The 18,187-nt window shown below is 47.0% G+C and overlaps 1 protein-coding gene across 1 annotated transcript; it reads right to left on the reverse strand.

The window, feature by feature from the left end:
* Positions 1 to 1,725: 1,725 nt before the first annotated feature.
* polr2b (polymerase (RNA) II (DNA directed) polypeptide B) lies at positions 1,726 to 17,687 on the reverse strand. The gene is made up of 25 exons (XM_034543651.1): positions 17,544 to 17,687; positions 17,290 to 17,362; positions 16,948 to 17,098; positions 16,654 to 16,766; positions 16,360 to 16,579; positions 13,997 to 14,155; positions 13,725 to 13,889; positions 13,309 to 13,505; positions 12,575 to 12,694; positions 12,284 to 12,470; positions 12,051 to 12,194; positions 11,811 to 11,950; positions 9,637 to 9,748; positions 7,943 to 8,097; positions 7,566 to 7,764; positions 7,315 to 7,483; positions 6,779 to 6,875; positions 6,588 to 6,682; positions 6,236 to 6,486; positions 6,030 to 6,119; positions 3,063 to 3,170; positions 2,719 to 2,832; positions 2,469 to 2,629; positions 2,192 to 2,387; positions 1,726 to 1,960 (listed from the first exon to the last, which is right to left on the reverse strand). The coding sequence occupies exons 1-25, from the start codon at positions 17,560 to 17,562 to the stop codon at positions 1,871 to 1,873; spliced, it is 3,525 nt and encodes a 1,174-aa protein (XP_034399542.1). The 5' UTR covers positions 17,563 to 17,687; the 3' UTR covers positions 1,726 to 1,870.
* Positions 17,688 to 18,187: the final 500 nt, after the last annotated feature.

Consider the following 18,187-nt stretch of genomic DNA (forward strand, 5'->3'; position numbering starts at 1 on the left):
GATACTCATCTCCTTACCCTATCTCTAAGACTGAGTCCTACAGAGGAAACTCATCTCCTTACCCTATCTCTAAGACTGAGTCCTACAGAGGAACCTCATCTCCTTACCCTATCTCTAAGACTGAGTCCTAAGGAGGAACCTCATCTCCTTACCCTATCTCTAAGACTGAGTCCTACAGAGGAACCTCATCTCCTTACCCTATCTCTAAGACTGAGTCCTAAGGAGGAACCTCATCTCCTTACCCTATCTCTAAGACTGAGTCCTACAGAGGATACTCATCTCCTTACCCTATCTCTAAGACTGAGTCCTACAGAGGAAACTCATCTCCTTACCCTATCTCTAAGACTGAGTCCTACAGAGAAACCTCATCTCCTTACCCTATCTCTAAGACTGAGCCCTAAGGAGGAACCTCATCTCCTTACCCTATCTCTAAGACTGAGCCCTAAGGAGGAACCTCATCTCCTTACCCTATCTCTAAGGCTGAGTCCTACAGAGGAAACTCATCTCCTTACCCTATCTCTAAGACTGAGTCCTACAGAGAAACCTCATCTCCTTACCCTATCTCTAAGACTGAGCCCTAAGGAGGAACCTCATCTCCTTACCCTATCTCTAAGACTGAGCCCTAAGGAGGAACCTCATCTCCTTACCCTATCTCTAAGGCTGAGTCCTAAGGAGGAAACTCATCTCCTTACCCTATCTCTAAGGCTGAGCCCTAAGGAGGAAACTCATCTCCTTACCCTATCTCTAAGGCTGAGCCCTAAAGAGGAACCTCATCTCCTTACCCTATCTCTAAGACTGAGCCCTAAGGAGGAACCTCATCTCCTTACCCTATCTCTAAGGCTGAGTCCTACAGAGGAAACTCATCTCCTTACCCTATCTCTAAGGCTGAGCCCTAAAGAGGAACCTCATCTCCTTACCCTATCTCTAAGACTGAGCCCTAAGGAGGAACCTCATCTCCTTACCCTATCTCTAAGGCTGAGTCCTACAGAGGAAACTCATCTCCTTACCCTATCTCTAAGACTGAGCCCTAAGGAGGAACCTCATCTCCTTACCCTATCTCTAAGACTGAGCCCTAAGGAGGAACCTCATCTCCTTACCCTATCTCTAAGACTGAGCCCTAAGGAGGAACCTCATCTCCTTACCCTATCTCTAAGGCTGAGTCCTAAGGAGGAAACTCATCTCCTTACCCTATCTCTAAGACTGAGCCCTACAGAGGAAACTCATCTCCTTACCCTATCTCTAAGACTGAGCCCTAAGGAGGAACCTCATCTCCTTACCCTATCTCTAAGGCTCAGTCCTAAGGAGGAACCTCATCTCCTTACCCTATCTCTAAGACTGAGTCCTACAGAGGAAACTCATCTCTAAGACTAAGCGCGGCCAATAATGCCCCACCCCCATGCCTTTAGGGATGGGGGTGGGGCTACAAATTTCAAAACCCCCTTTTTCACGTTACCATTTTGGGGTATTATTGTGTGTAGAAATGTGAGGAAAATTAATTCCATCACCATTATTGATTTCATCTTCATTCAACTAGATCCGCTGTTGCTGTTATGTTTGGTAGTTCATGTTACTACTCTCATTATGCCATATGCATTGAACGTGCTGTAACTGTTATGTTGATTATTCTGGTCACGTGACATCTGGTGGTTCCTGTTCAAAAAGGTTAATTTACCTGAGTATGTGTTGCATGCTATTTGTAAACTAATGAGGACTCGGGAACCAGACTCATAAGAAACTCAGATTTATTCTACTTTTACAAAAAACAAAAAGTAAGACAACATGAAACTGTAAAAACATGAAACTTTGAAAGGTTAACTTCCTGCAGCTCATGGTCACATTTTAAAGTATGCGGGGAGGCGTGTCATCGGTTCTATGACGTCATCATACGAGGAGCGATGCTCATCGACATCAACTCCTGGAAGAGAAGCTTACAGGCGTACGGCATCCGAACCAGAGAGATCTGATCAAAACAAGACAGAGATCATGTTAATAATAATAATAATTCAGTTTTAAAAACAGATTTAATGACATGGAGATGTTTTTGCCCCGAGTTCGGGCTCAAAGGACCGAATGTTGGATGATGTTTATATTGTGAAGCTCAAGAGGCAAGTTTGTGAAATTGGGTTTTAAAATCAAATCGACAGTTCCGAGGCAGAGCTCTCAGGGATTGATCGTTATTGATCAGGTGCACCTGTGTCTTGTTGCGGCAGCCTCGACACTCGTACGTGTGCGTCCGCGTGTTGGCGATGGCCATCAGCCCGCACAGATTGCACACGTGAACCTGATACGGATCGGACGCCTCAAACAGACGCTCCTTGAGGAACTGAGCCGCTCCGTGAGCGATCTGACAGTCGCGCTCCATCTCCCCAAACCGCAAACCGCCATCCCTGAAAAAGAGACAAAGACGACGGGTGAGCGATCCAACAGTCCAGCTGCATCTCCACCCAGAGCTCCATCATCTCACTCACCTGGAACGCCCCTCCATGGGCTGCCTGTTGAGGATCTGGACGGGGCCGCGGGCCCTCGAGTGGATCTTATCGTCAACCATGTGCTTCAGACGCTGGTAGTAAGTTGGACCGATGAAGATCTGAGACGTCAGCTTCCTCCCCGTGAACCCGTTGTACAGAACCTGGGTCACAAGATCGACGATCAATAATCCTCAAGGAAAGTGGGAACGTGAGCGGTTACAGCTTCACTGAGTCAAACAGGAAGTGGCACCTCATTTCCTCTCAGGTGGTATCCATACTCGGACAGCAGGTTGGACACTTTCTGCACATTGACGGCGTCGTTAAACGGCGTCGCGTCGCCGATCTCGCCTTTGTTCGCAGAGACCTGAAAACATTTTATACAAAGTTACATATTAATGCATTTCTTTTAGAAATGTAAACCTGTAAGTCATCGGCAAACATTAAAGCTTCCAATAGGTTTTTATTGCGTTTAACCGAAATGAAGTCCTATTTATTATTTTTTACTGATAGTGATAATTAGCATCGTATTCGTGGCTATTGCGGTGGAGTTATTAAATATTACCCATATATATATATATATTTATTAATTACTACCTTGCCCTGCAGACACTCGATCAGATGGCCGACTGTCATTCGGGACGGGATGGCGTGAGGGTTGATGATGATGTCCGGTGTGATTCCTTCGCAGGTGAACGGCATGTCCTTGAACACATCGGAGAATCACAAAACAAAAAGGTGGAGAATCAGATCATTAAGAATTTATTCCAGATTGTTTCCTGGAACTAAAGTCTGCACATCATCACTCTGCTGCTCATGAACTGATCCAGGGTCAGAGGACCCGACTACACAAATCACATTCAGTTAGCTTCCTGTCTGTTTATTTCCCGTTAACCTCCCTTCAGTTAGCTTCCTGTCTGTTTATTTCCCGTTTACCTCCCTTCAGTTAGCTTCCTATCTGTTTATTTCCTGTTTACCTCCCTTCAGTTAGCTTCCTGTCTGTTTATTTCCCGTTTACCTCCCTTCAGTTAGCTTCCTGTCTGTTTATTTCCTGTTTACCTCCCTTCAGTTAGCTTCCTGTCTGTTTATTTCCCGTTTACCTCCCTTCAGTTAGCTTCCTGTCTGTTTATTTCCCGTTTACCTCCCTTCAGTTAGCTTCCTGTCTGTTTATTTCCTGTTTACCTCCCTTCAGTTAGCTTCCTGTCTGTTTATTTCCCGTTTACTTCCCTTCAGTTAGCTTCCTGTCTGTTTATTTCCTGTTTACCTCCCTTCAGTTAGCTTCCTGTCTGTTTATTTCCTGTTTACCTCCCTTCAGTTAGCTTCCTGTCTGTTTATTTCCTGTTTACCTCCCTTCAGTTAGCTTCCTGTCTGTTTATTTCCTGTTTATTTCCCGTTTACCTCCCTTCAGTTAGCTTCCTGTCTGTTTATTTCCTGTTTACCTCCCTTCAGTTAGCTTCCTGTCTGTTTATTTCCTGTTTACCTCCCTTCCGTTAGCTTCCTGTCTGTTTATTTCCTGTTTACCTCCCTTCAGTTAGCTTCCTGTCTGTTTATTTCCTGTTTACCTCCCTTCAGTTAGCTTCCCGTCTGTTTATTTCCTGTTTATTTCCCGTTTACCTCCCTTCAGTTAGCTTCCTGTCTGTTTATTTCCTGTTTACCTCCCTTCAGTTAGCTTCCTGTCTGTTTATTTCCTGTTTACCTCCCTTCCGTTAGCTTCCTGTCTGTTTATTTCCTGTTTACCTCCCTTCAGTTAGCTTCCTGTCTGTTTATTTCCTGTTTACCTCCCTTCAGTTAGCTTCCTGTCTGTTTATTTCCTGTTTATTTCCCGTTTACCTCCCTTCAGTTAGCTTCCTGTCTGTTTATTTCCTGTTTACCTCCCTTCCGTTAGCTTTCTGTCTGTTTATTTCCCGTTTACCTCCCTTCAGTTAGCTTCCTATCTGTTTATTTCCTGTTTACCTCCCTTCAGTTAGCTTCCTGTCTGTTTATTTCCTGTTTACCTCCCTTCAGTTAGCTTCCTGTCTGTTTATTTCCTGTTTACCTCCCTTCAGTTAGCTTCCTGTCTGTTTATTTCCTGTTTACCTCCCTTCAGTTAGTTTCCTGTCTGTTTATTTCCCGTTTACCTCCCTTCAGTTAGCTTCCTGTCTGTTTATTTCCTGTTTACCTCCCTTCAGTTAGCTTCCTGTCTGTTTATTTCCTGTTTACCTCCCTTCAGTTAGCTTCCTGTCTGTTTATTTCCTGTTTACCTCCCTTCAGTTAGCTTCCTGTCTGTTTATTTCCTGTTTACCTCCCTTCAGTTAGCTTCCTGTCTGTTTATTTCCTGTTTACCTCCCTTCAGTTAGCTTCCTGTCTGTTTATTTCCTGTTTACCTCCCTTCAGTTAGCTTCCTGTCTGTTTATTTCCCGTTTACCTCCCTTCAGTTAGCTTCCTGTCTGTTTATTTCCTGTTTACCTCCCTTCAGTTAGCTTCCTGTCTGTTTATTTCCCGTTTACCTCCCTTCAGTTAGCTTCCTGTCTGTTTATTTCCTGTTTACCTCCCTTCAGTTAGCTTCCTGTCTGTTTATTTCCCGTTTACCTCCCTTCAGTTAGCTTCCTGTCTGTTTATTTCCTGTTTACCTCCCTTCAGTTAGCTTCCTGTCTGTTTATTTCCCGTTTACCTCCCTTCAGTTAGCTTCCTGTCTGTTTATTTCCCGTTTACCTCCCTTCAGTTAGCTTCCTGTCTGTTTATTTCCCCGTTTACCTCCCTTCAGTTAGCTTCCTGTCTGTTTATTTCCCGTTTACCTCCCTTCAGTTAGCTTCCTGACTGTTTATTTCCTGTTTACCTCCCTTCAGTTAGCTTCCTGTCTGTTTATTTCCTGTTTACCTCCCTTCAGTTAGCTTCCTGACTGTTTATTTCCCGTTTACCTCCCTTCAGTTAGCTTCCTGTCTGTTTATTTCCCGTTTACCTCCCTTCAGTTAGCTTCCTGTCTGTTTATTTCCTGTTTACCTCCCTTCAGTTAGCTTCCTGTCTGTTTATTTCCTGTTTATTTCCCGTTTACCTCCCTTCAGTTAGCTTCCTGTCTGTTTATTTCCCGTTTACCTCCCTTCAGTTAGCTTCCTGTCTGTTTATTTCCCGTTTACCTCCCTTCAGTTAGCTTCCTGTCTGTTTATTTCCTGTTTACCTCCCTTCAGTTAGCTTCCTGTCTGTTTATTTCCTGTTTACCTCCCTTCAGTTAGCTTCCTGTCTGTTTATTTCCTGTTTACCTCCCTTCAGTTAGCTTCCTGTCTGTTTATTTCCTGTTTACCTCCCTTCAGTTAGCTTCCTGTCTGTTTATTTCCCGTTTACCTCCGATCCGTTAGCTTCCTGTCTGTTTATTTCCCGTTTACCTCCCTTCAGTTAGCTTCCTGTCTGTTTATTTCCTGTTTACCTCCCTTCAGTTAGCTTCCTGTCTGTTTATTTCCCGTTTACCTCCCTTCAGTTAGCTTCCTGTCTGTTTATTTCCCGTTTACCTCCCTTCAGTTAGCTTCCTGTCTGTTTATTTCCTGTTTACCTCCCTTCAGTTAGCTTCCTGTCTGTTTATTTCCTGTTTACCTCTTGTCTGTACTGGATTCCACAGGTTCCTTTCTGTCCGTGACGGCTGGCGAACTTGTCTCCAATCTGAGGAATCCGCACCGAGCGAACCTGAAACAAGAGGTCAGGTGAACACGGTGCGTCAGGTGTTTCTCTAACACCTGTACAAGGCGAGTCAGGTGCCGTCCCAGGTGTTCCGTCAGGTGTCTGATGCGTTGTACTCTCACCCTGATCTTGCAGAACTTGTAGCCCTCCTGGTTCAGGGTCACCATGACCTGGTCCACGATGCCGGTCTCGCTGGTTCTCAGGAAGGTGCTGCAGTCCCTCTTGGTGTAGCGGCGGTTGACGCTGTCCAGCTCGTCGTCGTTCTCCGGCAGCGTCACGGTCTTCCCGATGATCACGTCCTCACCGGAGACGCGGACGCCGGGCGCGATGAGCCCGTCGTCGTCGAGCTTGTCGTAGATGGCGTGTCTCATACCTGGGAGGGGCCACATTTTGTATTTGTTCTCAATTAGCCCCGCCCACCACTGACATCCAATACCTAAGACCGGATGCTGTTACGAAGGCAGAAGCTCTCACCCTGACACGTTTCACGTGTTGGCTTCTCAAAGATCTCCTCCTGATCGAAACCTTTTTTAGACTCCTGCTCTTTGTAGGATCGATAGAAAACCGACCTGCGGAATGAAGAGCAGCTTTTAAAAAGGACTGAAACAAACACACCTGTAAGCAACAAGTCTGGTTACACTCTGCTGCGGACGTTAGCAACGCACCTGAAGAAGCCTCGATCCACGGCCGACCTGTTCATGATCACAGAGTCCTCCTGGTTGTATCCCGTGTACGAGGCAATCGCCACGATGGAGTTGATACCTGAAGCACAAGAAGGAAGCTGTGGTTAGAGAAGGAGCTCTAAAACTCACCTGTATCGAGTATTGAGACGCACCTACGTTTATGTAAGAAGAAAAATAAGGAGCTGAGGTTAAACTTATTCAAAACTCATCAAATGAGTGCATGGACGTGTTTTCGGTCAGTCTGACTGTACAGGTGTGTTACCTGTGAAGAGCTCTTTGTTATAGTGGTCAGTCTGACTGTACAGGTGTGTTACCTGTGAGGAGCTCTTTGTTATAGTGGTCAGTCTGACTGTACAGGTGTGTTACCTGTGAGGAGCTCTTTGTTATAGTGCAGTCTGACTGTACAGGTGTGTTACCTGTGAGGAGCTCTTTGTTATAGTGGTCAGTCTGACTGTACAGGTGTGTTACCTGTGAAGAGCTCTTTGTTATAGTGCAGTCTGACTGTACAGGTGTGTTACCTGCAGGCAGCTCCCTAAAGCGCAGGTACTCCATGGATCGGGTGGTGACCAGTGGTTTCTGAGGGTAGTACAACACGTGAGCCAGAGTGTCCATGCGCACGTGGAAGTTGGTGATGTAGACCCCCATGGCCTGCTTCCCCATCGCAGACTGGTACGTGTTCCTGGGAGACTGAACGGCGAGAAACGAAACGCGTCAGAAAAGAGAGCGTTCCCGTCGTCGTCGTCTTCTTCTTCCCAGTTGCGTTCCCCACCTGGTTGTGATCGGGGAAGGGGATGATGGACGCGCAGACGCCGAGTATCATGGACGGGTGGATCTCGCAGTGCGTGTACGTGGAGCAGTAGGCCACGCCCTTCTCCTGGAGGTCGTCGGGGGTCATGGCGAGCATCACCGTCTCCTCCTCCAGAGTGTCGATGTACTCCACCACGCCGCTCGCCACCAAATCCTGCCAGCTGGATTCAACAGGAACAACTTGTGAATGTTTTTCGTAAACAATCTAAAAAACAACAACAGACCGCCTTTACAAGATCGACCTTTAACCTCTCGAGGACCGCTTTCATTTCACAGACTACGGACAGAAGACGTGAGCAGGAACCCCTCGACGGGCTGCTGGGTAACCTGGAGGCTCACCTGTAGTTGTTGTACTCTCTCTCCTTCAGCTGGTCGATGTGTCGCCTCTTCAGCAGCAGCTTCTGCTTCTCCACGATCAGTAGGGGTCGGCAGATTCGTCCGGCGTCCGTGTAGATCCTGATCTCGCGTTCTCGGATGTCTCTGATCATCGATACCTGAAAAGGTTCACAACCCGCAAGAGCCGAGATGATTGACAGGACCGGTGACATTCGACATGTGTTCGTCGTCATTAAATTCCATGTTGCAGATCTCTGCGGACATGTCTGGAAACACCCATTGACACACTGATGGGAGGAGCCAAGGTTCCACCTGTCCATCAGGTAACTAACATTCACACACTGATGGGAGGAGCCAAGGTTCCACCTGTCAATCAGGTAACTAACATTCACCCACTGATGGGAGGAGCTAAGGTTCCACCTGTCCATCAGGTAACTAACATTCACACACTGATGGGAGGAGCCAAGGTTCCACCTGTCCATCAGGTAACTAACATTCACCCACTGATGGGAGGAGCTAAGGTTCCACCTGTCCATCAGGTAACTAACATTCACACACTGATGGGAGGAGCCAAGGTTCCACCTGTCCATCAGGTAACTAACATTCACCCACTGATGGGAGGAGCTAAGGTTCCACCTGTCCATCAGGTAACTAACATTCACACACTAATGGGAGGAGCCAAGGTTCCACCTGTCCATCAGGTAACTAACATTCACACACTGATGGGAGGAGCTAAGGTTCCACCTGTCCATCAGGTAACTAACATTCACACACTGATGGGAGGAGCCAAGGTTCCACCTGTCCATCAGGTAACTAACATTCACACACTAATGGGAGGAGCTAAGGTTCCACCTGTCCATCAGGTAACTAACATTCACCCACTGATGGGAGGAGCTAAGGTTCCACCTGTCCATCAGGTAACTAATATTCACACACTGATGGGAGGAGCCAAGGTTCCACCTGTCCATCAGGTAACTAACATTCACACACTGATGGGAGGAGCTAAGGTTCCACCTGTCCATCAGGTAACTAACATTCACACACTGATGGGAGGAGCCAAGGTTCCACCTGTCCATCAGGTAACTAACATTCACACACTAATGGGAGGAGCTAAGGTTCCACCTGTCCATCAGGTAACTAACATTCACACACTAATGGGAGGAGCCAAGGTTCCACCTGTCCATCAGGTAACTAACATTCACAGACATTCATACACTGATGGGAGGAGCTAAGGTTCCACCTGTCCATCAGGTAACTAACACTCATACACTGATGGGAGGAGCCAAGGTTCCACCTGTCTATCAGGTAACTAACATTCACACACTAATGGGAGGAGCCAAGGTTCCACCTGTCCATCAGGTAACTAACACTCATACACTGATGGGAGGAGCCAAGGTTCCACCTGTCTATCAGGTAACTAACATTCACACACTGATGGGAGGAGCTAAGGTTCCACCTGTCCATCAGGTAACTAACATTCACACACTGATGGGAGGAGCTAAGGTTCCACCTGTCCATCAGGTAACTAACATTCACACACACATTTCATAAACCATAGAACCGCTACAGGAGCAACATTTTGGGGTTCAGCGTCTCGCTCAAGGACACATCCGACGTTGTGACTAGCGGAGCCGAAGGGGGAATCGAACCGCCGATCCTCCGATGGATCGAGCGGCGTCTCGTCCGTCTCTGGTTACCTCGGACACAATGATGTCCATCTGTCTGCGGAGTTTCCTCAGGGTGTTCATCAGCTGCTCGGGATCTTTGTGGATTCCGACCCAGCAGCCGTTCACGAAGATCTTTGTGGCGCTGAAACGGGAGATTGAAGTCAGAATTACAGCTAACGCTATTCATGATGTCACAGCTCATGATCTAGTTAACTCTGTATTCATGATGTCACAGCTCATGATCTAGTTAACCCTGTATTCATGATGTCACAGCTCATGATCTAGTTAACTCTGTATTCATGATGTCACAGCTCATGATCTAGTTAACTCTGTATTCATGATGTCACAGCTCATGATCTAGTTAACTCTGTATTCATGTCACAGCTCATGATCTAGTTAACCCTGTATTCATGATGTCACAGCTCATGATCTAGTTAACTCTGTATTCATGATGTCACAGCTCATGATCTAGTTAACTCTGTATTCATGATGTCACAGCTCATGATCTAGTTAACCCTGTATTCATGATGTCACAGCTCATGATCTAGTTAACTCTGTATTCATGTCACAGCTCATGATCTAGTTAACCCTGTATTCATGATGTCACAGCTCATGATCTAGTTAACTCTGTATTCATGATGTCACAGCTCATGATCTAGTTAACCCTGTATTCATGATGTCACAGCTCATGATCTAGTTAACCCTGTATTCATGATGTCACAGCTCATGATCTAGTTAACCCTGTATTCATGATGTCACAGCTCATGATCTAGTTAACTCTGTATTCATGATGTCACAGCTCATGATCTAGTTAACCCTGTATTCATGATGTCACAGCTCATGATCTAGTTAACCCTGTATTCATGATGTCACAGCTTATGATCTAGTTAACCCTGTATTCATGATGTCACAGCTTATGATCTAGTTAACCCTGTATTCATGATGTCACAGCTCATGATCTAGTTAACTCTGTATTCATGATGTCACAGCTCATGATCTAGTTAACCCTGTATTCATGTCACAGCTCATGATCTAGTTAACCCTGTATTCATGATGTCACAGCTCATGATCTAGTTAACTCTGTATTCATGATGTCACAGCTCATGATCTAGTTAACTCTGTATTCATGATGTCACAGCTCATGATCTAGTTAACCCTGTATTCATGATGTCACAGCTCATGATCTAGTTAACCCTGTATTCATGATGTCACAGCTCATGATCTAGTTAACCCTGTATTCATGATGTCACAGCTCATGATCTAGTTAACTCTGTATTCATGATGTCACAGCTCATGATCTAGTTAACTCTGTATTCATGATGTCACAGCTCATGATCTAGTTAACCCTGTATTCATGATGTCACAGCTCATGATCTAGTTAACTCTGTATTCATGATGTCACAGCTCATGATCTAGTTAACCCTGTATTCATGATGTCACAGCTCATGATCTAGTTAACCCTGTATTCATGATGTCACAGCTCATGATCTAGTTAACCCTGTATTCATGATGTCACCGCTCATGATCTAGTTAACCCTGTATTCATGATGTCACAGCTCATGATCTAGTTAACCCTGTATTCATGTCACAGCTCATGATCTAGTTAACCCTGTATTCATGATGTCACAGCTCATGATCTAGTTAACTCTGTATTCATGATGTCACAGCTCATGATCTAGTTAACTCTGTATTCATGATGTCACAGCTCATGATCTAGTTAACCCTGTATTCATGTCACAGCTCATGATCTAGTTAACCCTGTATTCATGATGTCACAGCTCATGATCTAGTTAACCCTGTATTCATGATGTCACAGCTCATGATCTAGTTAACTCTGTATTCATGATGTCACAGCTCATGATCTAGTTAACCCTGTATTCATGATGTCACAGCTCATGATCTAGTTAACCCTGTATTCATGATGTCACAGCTCATGATCTAGTTAACTCTGTATTCATGATGTCACAGCTCATGATCTAGTTAACTCTGTATTCATGATGTCACAGCTCATGATCTAGTTAACCCTGTATTCATGATGTCACAGCTCATGATCTAGTTAACTCTGTATTCATGATGTCACAGCTCATGATCTAGTTAACCCTGTATTCATGATGTCACAGCTCATGATCTAGTTAACCCTGTATTCATGATGTCACAGCTCATGATCTAGTTAACCCTGTATTCAAGGTGAGTCGTTGACTCACTCTGCGATGGCAGCAGGTGAGATCTCCTCCAGGTTCTCCATACTCCACTCCTCCAGAAACTCCAGGATGGGAGACGGCTGAGAGCCCACGGAGATGTAGGCCATCAGGGCCAAGTTCTTCACCAGACCCACCGCGTGACCCTGACAAAGAAGAGCACCGTTAACAGAGTGAAACCAGCGTCTTGGTGTTCCAGAAGGTTCCTCTAGGATCCTTCTCCGTATGGGTTTCGGGCTGTCGCACCTCGGGCGTCTCGGCCGGACACACCATCCCCCACAGCGTGTTGTGAAGCTGTCGGGGTTTTGCCAGTTTCCCGTCTCTGCCGATCGGGGAGTTGACCCGACGGAGGTGGGAAAGAGTGGAGGCGAAGGTCAGGCGGTTCAACACCTGGACGCAGAGGAACACAGAACAGGATTCATCTAAAACATCTCGACGGATCATTGAGGGTCGCCTGTGAGGCCAGAACCTGTTCGCACCTGCGAGACCCCGGCGCGGGCCTGGTGAGCCTTCTTCACATCCCCCCAGTTCCCGGTGGCCAGCGAGTACTTCAGGCCGTCGGAGATGATCCTGGTTTTAATGGCCAGCTCCAGGTTGAAGTCTTTTCCTCTGTCGATGAACTTCTGAGCGTAAATCCTGATCTCCTTCAACAGGTTCTTAAACATCCTTAAACGCGGAGGTTTAATGGATACAGAGAGTTAAACATCACATTTAAAACAAGTGTGTGTGATTGTTAAAGCTGATCAAAAACGTGCTGACAGAAGCCCCACCCCCTAAACAGGAAGGCCAATAGCGGCCCAGCCAGGTCCAGTCTCTTGTTGCCATAGTGATCTCTGTCGTCCAGCTCTCTTCTGCCAAGAGCGGCCAGCAGCAACCTGTGGACCATGTACCTGGAGAGGGACACACCTGTATGAATACACACCCAGTCTACACACACCTGTACGAATACACACATTCTACACACACCTGTACGAATACACACATTCTACACACACCTGTACGAATACACACCCAGTCTACACACACCTGTATGAATACACACCCAGTCTACACACACACACACCTGTACGAATACACACACCTGTACGAATACACCCATTCTACACACACATCTGTACGAATACACACATTCTACACACCTGTATGAATACACACACATCTGTACGAATACACACATATCTGTATGAATACACACATTCTACACACACACACCTGTACGAATACACACATTCTACACACCTGTACGAATACACACATTCTACACACACCCGTACGAATACACACACATCTGTACGAATACACACATTCTACACACACCCGTATGAATACACACACTCTACACACACATATGTACGAATACACACACACCCGTACGAATACACATATTCTACACACACACACACACACATCTGTACAAATACACACACATCCGTATGAATACACATATTCTACACACAAATACACACATTCTACACCCGCCCGTCTGAATCCAGATCACTCTCACCCTAAGAAGTAGGCCTTCTTGGTCTCACAGAAGTCGCTGACCCCGACGTGCGGCAGCATCTCTTTCTGCAGAACTTCTTTGGCGTATTTGATTCTGCGTTCTTTCGTCACTCCGGGTTTGGCGCCTCTGGAACCGATGAAGTTCAGCGCCACGTTCTGCTCCTGGATCACAAACGCTTCGTCCAGAGACGGCTTCACCTGAAGCACAGTGACATCACGATGACATCACAGCCCGGGGGAGACGCACGCACGCACACACACACACACACACACACGTTTACCTGTTCTAGTTACAAATATCTTCAATGGTATTCATAAATTATATTGAAGAGCTTGTTGTAAAGACGATTTCAGATTAAAAAAAAGATACGGGATATCGCGACCACGACCTGATCAATAACCGATAATCAGACTGACCATCTCCATCATCTCCGGGTCGTCAAAGTCGTAGATGATGTGCTCCAGAATGTCTCTGTCCGACACGAAGCCCAGCGCTCGGAACACGATGATGATGGGCACTTCCTGTCGGATGTACGGCAGCGTGGACACGATCCTCTGGCCGATGGCGCTCTTCTTCACTCCCTGCGGGCGCGAATCGGTAAACGATCAATCGACACACATCGTCTTCTTCTAGAAAGATGACGGCCGCGGAGTTCATTTAAAAAAAAAAAAAGGCATCCAGGACTCACCTGTCCTCCTCTGGCCATCATGCTGACCCAGATGGTGCTGGTGGGACGGGACGAGTTCTCCAAACAGGACCGACACTCGCCGGTGTAGGCATACTTCGAGTCCTTCTTGGCGAACACGTACACCGTGTTGGTGGCCATCTTTTCCTGAGCAATCAGCACCTGAACACACCAGCAGGGGAACCAGTTCACAGGCCGGACCAAGACCTCCGAGGACGCTCGATTTCACCTACGTGACATTTAAACAATCACCTCCCGTCTCAAAGAGAGGCAGAAACACAGCACCACATCACCCCACTAGAGAGCTCACATCACCCCACTAGAGAGCTCACATCACCCCACTAGAGAGCTCATAGAACCCCACTAGAGAGCTCACAGCACCCCACTAGAGAGCTCACATCACCCCACTAGAGAGCTCATAGCACCCCACTAGAGAGCTCATAGCACCCCACTAGAGAGCTCATAGTATCACATCACCCCACTAGAGAGCTCATAGCACCACATCACCCCACTAGAGAGCTCACATCACCCCACTAGAGAGCTCACATCACCCCACTAGAGAGCTCATAGCACCCCACTAGAGAGCTCACATCACCCCACTAGAGAGCTCACATCACCCCACTAGAGAGCTCACAGCACCCCACTAGAGAGCTCATAGCACCCCACTAGAGAGCTCACATCACCCCACTAGAGAGCTCACATCACCCCACTAGAGAGCTCACATCACCCCACTAGAGAGCTCATAGCACCCCACTAGAGAGCTCACATCACCCCACTAGAGAGCTCACATCACCCCACTAGAGAGCTCATAGCACCCCACTAGAGAGCTCACAGCACCACATCATCCCACTAGAGAGCTCACAGCACCACATCACCCCACTAGAGAGCTCACAGCACCACATCACCCCACTAGAGAGCTCACATCACCCCACTAGAGAGCTCATAGTATCACATCACCCCACTAGAGAGCTCACAGCACCACATCACCCCACTAGAGAGCTCACAGCACCACATCACCCCACTAGAGAGCTCATAGTATCACATCACCCCACTAGAGAGCTCACATCACCCCACTAGAGAGCTCACATCACCCCACTAGAGAGCTCACATCACCCCACTAGAGAGCTCATAGCACCACATCACCCCACTAGAGAGCTCATAGCACCACATCACCCCACTAGAGAGCTCACATCACCCCACTAGAGAGCTCACATCACCCCACTAGAGAGCTCATAGCACCACATCACCCCACTAGAGAGCTCATAGCACCACATCACCCCACTAGAGAGCTCATAGTATCACATCACCCCACTAGAGAGCTCATAGTATCACATCACCCCACTAGAGAGCTCACATCACCCCACTAGAGAGCTCACAGCACCACATCACCCCACTAGAGAGCTCATAGCACCACATCACCCCACTAGAGAGCTCACAGCACCCCACTAGAGAGCTCACAGCACCACATCACCCCACTAGAGAGCTCATATCACCCCACTAGAGCTCATAGTACCACTAGAGAGCTCACAGCACCACATCACCCCACGAGAGCTCATAGCACCACATCACCCCACTAGAGAGCTCACATCACCCCACTAGAGAGCTCACATCACCACATCACCCCACTAGAGAGCTCACAGCACCACATCACCCCACTAGAGAGCTCATAGCACCACATCACCCCACTAGAGAGCTCACATCACCCCACTAGAGAGCTCACAGCACCACATCACCCCACTAGAGAGCTCACATCACCCCACTAGAGAGCTCACAGCACCACATCACCCCACTAGAGAGCTCACATCACCACATCACCCCACTGGAGCTCATAGTACCACTAGAGAGCTCACAGCACCACATCACCCCACTAGAGAGCTCACAGCACCACATCACCCCACTAGAGAGCTCATAGCACCACATCACCCCACTAGAGAGCTCATAGCACCCCACTAGAGAGCTCACAGCACCCCACTAGAGAGCTCATAGCACCACATCACCCCACTAGAGAGCTCATATCACCCCACTGGAGCTCATAGTACCACTAGAGAGCTCACAGCACCACATCACCCCACTAGAGAGCTCACAGCACCACATCACCCCACTAGAGAGCTCATAGCACCCCACTAGAGAGCTCATAGCACCCCACTAGAGAGCTCATAGCACCACATCACCCCACTAGAGAGCTCATAGCACCACATCACCCCACTAGAGAGAGTTCATCCGGGGAGAGGGCTCCTCCTCTGTTGTCTACAGAAGGTTTCTTCCCTTTTTTCACTGTGAAAGTTTTTCCTGATCCGATGTGAGGTCAAAGGTCAGGGATGTGTACAGATTGTAAAGCCCTCTGTGAGGGTGATGTTTCAGCGTACCTTCTCCGAGCCGTTGATGATGAAGTAACCTCCGGGGTCGAGCGGACACTCGTTGAGCTCACACAGGTCTCTGTCCGTCAGGCCACTCAGCAGACAGTAGGTGGAGCGAAGCATGATGGGAATTTTACCGATGAAGGTCTTCTGGTGCTGGGTCTGCAGCTGGTCCTCACCCTCCTTTATGATGGTCTTCGTGATGTCAACGTAAAGGGGAGCCGAGTACCTGAGGGGACCGGGTGAGACCAGGTGAGACCGGATAAGACCAGGTGAGAACAAGTGAGAACAGGTGATACTTACGTGAGGTTTCTCAGTCGGGCTTCATTGGGCATCATGGGAGACGGAGCTCCGTCCCTCTCCCAGTGGGTGGGCTTCGACAGGTAGATCTGCTCAAACTTCAGAAGGTAACGAGGCTGGAACAGAAGATCGAGGTCACAGTGACGTGAAACACAAAAGGCTGGAAACCAGGACCCTTCTACAAAACACCGCGAGGACCGCTCCTAAAGGAGGTCGCTCTAAACATGTCTAAACCCTCCAGAACTAGGTCCCGGTATGGGTCCTGATTCCGAACCGGTCCCAGGTGTGGTTCCTCACCGGCTCCTCCACCTCTCCCGAGGTATGCTGGGCCTCAGCCTGCAGATCGATGGGGGGCGCATCCTCCACGATCCTCTGGACCGACATCTGGATGAACTCATCAAACGAGTCCAGCTGCTGTCGCACCAGACCCTTCTCGTCAAAATAAGAGCTGGAAGAGGAACCGACAGTCTTCAAAATAAGAGCTGGAAGAAACCTGAATCTATTTTTATTTTTGGTTCAAAATAAAACAGCTGATAATAAAATTAAAATTAAAATAAATCAGAGTGTCTTAAAGCTCCATCATACTTCAGGTGTTTCACACCTGTGCACACCTATCTATTAAAACTCAGGTGAGTTTACCTGATGACGATCCAGCACGCTTCCTGCCACAGATCTGGAGTGATTTCATCATCGTCCTCCTCGTACTGGTTATCTGATAAACACACAATATCGATCACGGGTCAATACATATATATATGTATATATGTGTATGTATCATCACAAGCCCGTTAGCCCGTTAGCCGAAACAAAAGAGTCACGTTCTCAGCTGCCCGGTGACGCGTTGAGCATATGCGTGACGTCATGGTGCGCGTTAACGCGAGGTAAAAGCTCACCGTCGTCCGGTTCGTACATGTTTTATCTCCCAGAAAAAAGAATTATGAAAACAAAACTAACGCGGAGCTGCGAAACGACGAAGCGCCGAACAGCGCGCTCAGGAAACGATATCTGAGCCTCTTCCGGTATTCTTCTTCTTCTTTGATGAGGCTGGAGGCAGAGATGACTCACTGCTGCCCCCTCGGTCTGGAAATATATATACATGTATACATATATATATACATATACATATATATATATATATATATATATATATATATATATACATATATATATATACATACATATATATAAATAAATAATGATAATAAAAGCGGTAATGGTGGTCAGTAACAATAATGTGACTAATAATAATAATAATAACGACACACACACAGACACATATAAGTGTATATATATATATGTATATATATATATATGTATATATATGTATATACATATACACACACACATACAAACACACACAGACACATATATAAGTATATATATGTATATATAAATAATGATAATAAAAGCGGTAATGGTGGTCGGTAACAATAATATGACTAAGAATAATAATAATGACAATAGCAGTAGGTGTCGGGCAGAACCATGGTCCAGATAAAGCCAGGACCAGGGTCCAGATAAAACCAGGACCAGGGTC

Source organism: Cyclopterus lumpus, chromosome 10 (genome assembly GCF_009769545.1).
Source record: "Cyclopterus lumpus isolate fCycLum1 chromosome 10, fCycLum1.pri, whole genome shotgun sequence".
NCBI lineage: Eukaryota > Metazoa > Chordata > Actinopteri > Perciformes > Cyclopteridae > Cyclopterus > Cyclopterus lumpus.